At 45.7% G+C, this 5,729-nt stretch overlaps 1 protein-coding gene across 1 annotated transcript; it reads left to right on the top strand.

Annotated features, from left to right (window-relative positions):
• Positions 1-791: 791 nt before the first annotated feature.
• Positions 792-5,526, top strand: SERPINA7 (serpin family A member 7). Its single transcript, XM_043570009.1, is given in 7 exon segments — positions 792-1,107; positions 1,110-1,178; positions 1,181-1,403; positions 2,464-2,736; positions 3,066-3,072; positions 3,693-3,836; positions 5,314-5,526. Coding segments are annotated over 7 exon segments (1,245 nt in total).
• The last annotated feature ends 203 nt before the right edge of the window (positions 5,527-5,729 follow it).

Genomic DNA, 5,729 nt, shown 5'->3' with positions numbered 1-5,729 from the left:
AAGCCCCACGTCCGGCTCTGTGCTGACAGCTCAGAGCCTGGAACCTGCTTTGGATTCTGTCTCCCTCACTCTCTGCCCCTCCCCTGCTCATGCTCTGTCTCTCTGTCTCTCTGTCAAAAATAAGTAAACATTTTTAAAAATTTTAAACAATGCAAAAAGTTATACTTTCATCTTTCTGTTGTTTGAAAATAGTTCTGTGGCTTCTGTGCATTGCATGAATGCTTTAATTTCAGCTCATGACCTTGTACATGGCTCCATAAACCTTCCACCTCAACTAAATATATCTTGTGAAAATTATTCTCCTTTGTCTGTTATCCAAAGGAAAGTACAGATGTTCTTTCATCTCATCTATTAAAGATTTTATCTTAAGAAAAATACCAAATTATCCAAAATTCTAATCTACAAAAAATAACAGAGAGGCATTGCTAGTTTTATCAAGATGCCTCCCTCTGTAAAAGGCTGCCTCTGGAAGAAATAAAAAATAATTTAATTTTCATAAATGTAATTTACTCACAGAGTTTTCATATGTTGCTATTACATTTGAAAGACAGCCCATGCCATTTATGGCTCCAGAAAGCCACTTTTTCTACTCCTTGTCCCTATTAGATGGGTCTTCAGTTTTTCAGAAGAGATAGGCCTCCACACAGTCCCTGGTGAGCACACCATTAAATATTTTCTATTGTTTTACTAATTATAATGGGCAATTATGTTTCTGGATCAGAGTTTTCATCCAGCTAAGATCCCCCAATGGTTCTCTCACCTCATCTCTTATAGATTACCTTCCTTCCAAAATGCCACTGTTCCTCTATCTGGTGCTCTTGGTACTTGGGCTTCACTGTGCACCACCTAACAGATCTGAAGGCAAATTAACCACCTGCAATACCTCCCAACAAAATGCCACTTTTTATAAGATGTCATCCATCAATGCTGACTTTGCATTTAACCTGTACCTGAGGTTCACTGTGGAGACCCCAGATCAGAACACCTTCTTTTCCCCTGTGAGCATTTCTGCAGCTTTGGCCATGCTCTGCCTTGGGGCCTGCCACAACACCCAAACTCAAATCATCGACAGCTTGGGGTTTAACCTCACAGACATCCCAATGGCAGAGACCAGCAGGGCTTCTGTCATCTGATCTGTTCATTGAATTTTCCAAAGAAGGAATTAGAATTACAAGTGGGAAATTCATCGGGAAGCAGCTGAAGCCACTGGCACAGTTTTTGGATGATGTCAAGAGCCTCTATGAGACTGAGGTCTTTTCTACCCTCTTCTCCAATGTTTCTGCAGCCCAGGAGATCAACAGTCATGTGGGGAAGCAAACCAAAGGGAAAGTTGTAGGCCTCATTGAAGACCTCAAACCAAACACCATCATGGTCCTGGTGAACTATATTCACTTTAAAGGTAAGTCTCTAAGGTATGCATTTGTAGGTCAGTGTTCCAATAATCTGGTGGGCACTCTGGAGAGCTCATGGTCTCTTCCCACTAGCATCAGTAGGTGTGCCTCATATCACAGTGACCTGCTCCACTGGATATGGCTATGTGTAGTTTTGGATCTTCCAGGAGGGACACATAGCTCTGTGGATGAACTCAGGAAATTTCTAGGGAAAGGGTAGTTTCAGAGAGGTGAGTGACAATGGTATGAACATCGTGCTCACCTCTAGCTAGAAAATCATGGTTTCCAAAAGATCTGGTGAGGTTGGACAAACTTGTACTTAGAAGGTAAATAGACTTGGGTTTAAACCCTACTGCGACTCTCACTTGCTGTGCATTCTTGGGCATGTTACATAAATATTTCTGTCATGTAAAATGCACCCACTATGTGCCAAGCACCATGCTACATGTATGGTTTGCACACACTGTCTCATCTAATCATTAAAAGGGCCTAAGTTCACAGTTAATGAGTTTCAGAGCTGGTACTCCCACCCAGGTTTGTCTGATTCTAAAGCTCGTGCTTGTAACAATAAGAAACATGTGACTCTTTTCTGAAGGTCTGTGCCCAAATGATTTTTCCTGGTTCTACAGCACATGTCAGCCACGTTTGGTGGAGGAGTGAACAATTCTTGGCCACAAACCACACACTTATAGACAGATAAAATGGCAGAACAGATCTGTTGTCTCATTTCACCCTGTGTGTTGGATGTGCTTATATCTTTTTACAGAAGAAGAAACTGTGGCTCTGATGGGTTTAGTGTAAGTATAGTGTTTTTGAACACAGGTTGAACAGCTGTTGAGCATGGAGTCCAACATCCCTGGGTGTGACTCCTGGCTCTGCCATGGGCTAGCTGGGAGACCATGTAAAGTCACTTTCTCTCCCTGGTCCTCAGTTAATCACTTGTAAAACTGGTTGACAATAGGTACTTACCTATGTGGTGGTCTTAAGTACCAGATAAGATGACTGATGTAAAAAACCACATTGGCATTAGTACTGGTTTATAAAAAGAACTCTTTTCTTTCTGTATTTTAAGCCCTGTGGGAAATCCTTTTGATCCATCCAAGACAGAAGAGGGCTCCAGCTTCTCAGTGGACAAGAACACAATAGTGCAAGTGCCCATGATGCACCAGATGGAACAATACTATCACCTGGTGGATACAGAGCTGAACTGCACAGTTCTTCAAATGGACTACAGCAAGAATGCTCTGGCACTCTTTGTCCTTCCCAAGGAGGGTCAGATGGAGTGGGTAGAAGGGGCCATGTCATCTGAAACACTGAAGAAGTGGAACCACTTACTGCAGAAGGGGTAAACATCTTAGATGATGTGAGAAGTAGAGGGTGGGCATAATCTTACAGGTGAAACAGAATTCAACAGAAACCCAGAGGTAGAAGACTTACCCTGAACCACTTAACAGCTGTGTGATGACTACAAAAATATACCTAGATCATACTCTGTCAGTCCTTTTACCAAGCACTTACATACTTCATTTCATTTAAGCACATCAACAAACCTGCAAAGGAGATAATATCATAGGAATTTTCAAATGAGGGGTCAGGACTAGAAAGAGAAAATAAACTCTCCAAAGCCAGTTAGCTAGTAAATTGACGTCTTCCCAGAAACCAGCTAGAGCTTAGAGGGTGGGTAGGATTTTGACATTAAGAAGTAGGTGGGGGGAGGCACCTGGGTGGCTCAGTTGGTTAAATGTTCGACTTCAACTCGGGTCATGATCTCACAGCTCATGAGTTTGAGCCCCGCATCGGGCTCTGTACTAACAGCTCAGAGCCTGGAGCCTGCTTTCGATTCTGTGTCTCCCTCTTTCTCTGCCCCTTCCCTGCTCATGCTCTGTCTCTGTATCAAAAATAAATAAACATAAAAAAATTAAAACAAAGAAGTAGGTGGGAAGCCAGACTGGGTTGGGAGTGCTAAAGGGAAAACCATAAAAATTTCCAGGTGCTACCAATTGACATTTATGCCACTGGCTCCCCAAAGTTGTCCAACACCCCAGAGATGTTTCTTTTTGATTATAAATGAGTCACATCTTCCTACTTCCAGTGCTATAGTCCAACATTGGCTGAACCAGAGCTCATTTATTCCAGGATAACTTCTAAGATTTTGAAACCATGTATTGACCTGAATAACAACAGTTGACAATACCTAGGGGAGGAGCATATCCTAATATAATACAATGGTGTCAGACATAGGGAGGGAATGAGGAGCTTGGTGTGCTGATAGCCATGTGTTACCTCTCCCTTCCCCCAAAGGTGGATTGACTTGTTCCAAAGTTTTCCATTTCTGCCACATATGACCTTGGAGCCATCCTTCTGAATATGGGCATCCAGGATGCCTTTGCTGATAATGCCAATTTTCTTGGACTCACAGGGGACAGTGGTCTGCAACTTTCCAATGTAAGTTGGTAGAGTGGAGTCCCTTGAAGGTATCAGCTGGAAAGGCCATTGAAAGTCAGTTAATTCAATTATCTCATTTTGGTAGTCCCTATCGTGGTGAGGACCTGCAGGGCACTTCCCCTGTGCTGTGGTGTATACCTGGAGTTGGTGGGCGGGGCCGCAGTCAGACCTGATGTCTGCCCCCAGCCCACCGCTGGGGCTACAGTCAGACTGGTGTGTGCCTTCTCTTCCCCTCTCCTAGGGGTGGGATTCACTGTGGGGTGGTGTGGCTCGTCTGGGCTACTTGCACCCTGCCAGGCTTGTGATGCTGGGGATCTGGCGTATTAGCTGGGGTGGGTAGGCAAGGTGCTCGGGAGCAGGAGGGGCAGGCTTAGATCGCTTCTCCTTAGGTGATCCACTTCAGGAGGGGCCCTGTGGCAGCGGGAGGGAGTCAGATCCGCTGCCGGAGGTTTGGCTCCGCAGAAGCGCAGAGTTGGGTGTTTGCGCGGAGCGAGCAAGTTCCCTGGCAGGAACCGGTTCCCTTTGGGATTTCGGCTGGGGGATGGGCGGGGGAAATGGCGCTGGCGAGCGCCTTTGTTCCCCACCAAACTGAGCTCTGTTGTCAGGGGGCTCAGCAGCTCTCCCTCCCTTTGTCCTCCAGCCTTCCCGCTTTCCGAGCAGAGCTGTTAATTTCTGACCTCCCAGACGCTAAGTCGCGCTTGCTGTCGGAACACAGTCCGCCCGGCCCCTCCGCTTTTGCAAGCCCGACTCGGGGGCTCTGCTTGGCCGGCGAGCCGCCCCTCCGCCCCGGCTCCCTCCCGCCAGTCCGTGGAGCGCGCACCGCCTCGCCGCCCTTCCTACCCTCTTCCGTGGGCCTCTCGTCTGCGTTTGGCTCCGGCGACTCTGTTCTGCTAATCCTCTGGCGGTTTTCTGGGTTATTTAGGCAGGTGTAGATGGAATCTAAGTGATCAGCAGGACGTGCGGTGAGCCCAGCGTCCTCCTAAGCCGCCATCTTGCCGCAACCCTCAATTATCTCATTTTATTAATGATGATTCTTAAAACCAGAGAGGAAGAATGATTCCTCCTATGCCAGATTCACTCCAGAATCATTCTCATTACACCCAAACAAGTCACTGTGACAGTTACTTTCATTCCTGACCTTCATGTCCTAAAACTATTCTGATAGAAGAAATTAATGATAAGAATTAATTCTGGTGAGATAGAGTTCTGGAGGAGGTGGCAGTGGAAGAGGAAACCATAAGAAGTGATTTCTAGAGGCAGAAAGCCATGGAAAAAGGGGTGGCTCCCTGACAGCTAGCTCTAAAACCACCAGATTCATTAACTATACTTATCCAATTAGCCTTCATATTCAAGTACCATCAACAGTGTGATAAAGGGGTAACTCTGCCTTTCCCTTTCCTTTCTTGCTTCCAAACTGTTCCAAAGACATTTTCTGTTACTTGGGATCAGCAGTGTTTGTTGCCCCCCTTTTCCACAGGCTGCCCAAAAGGCTGTGCTGCACATTGGGGAAAAGGGAACTAAAGCTGTAGTTGTCCCCGAAGTCAGATTCCTGGATCAGCCTGAGATAACGCTCCTTCACCCTATCATCCAATTTGATAGATCTTTTCTGTTATTGCTTTTGGAGAAAAGCACCAGGAGCATCCTCTTTCTGGGGAAAGTTGTGGACCCAACAGAAGTAATTGGGAAATAGGCTGTTGGCTAATTGCATGTGCTTGTTACAATAATAAGCAAAGAAACAAAACAAATGGTATGGCCTGATGTGATTGGTGTGGGCTTGGATGTGCTTTCCTTTATGCAAGAATGAAGATTGGACCCTATCCAAACTGTATTGGGTGTGAAATAGGCCACTCCAGTAACCAAATATTCAGATACTCAGTGAGTGACTCATTACCC

The sequence above is a fragment of the Prionailurus bengalensis genome, chromosome X (assembly GCF_016509475.1).
Source record: "Prionailurus bengalensis isolate Pbe53 chromosome X, Fcat_Pben_1.1_paternal_pri, whole genome shotgun sequence".
NCBI lineage: Eukaryota > Metazoa > Chordata > Mammalia > Carnivora > Felidae > Prionailurus > Prionailurus bengalensis.
Note: the sequence above shows the minus strand (reverse complement) of the source record. Positions and strands in the feature narration are given on the sequence as shown.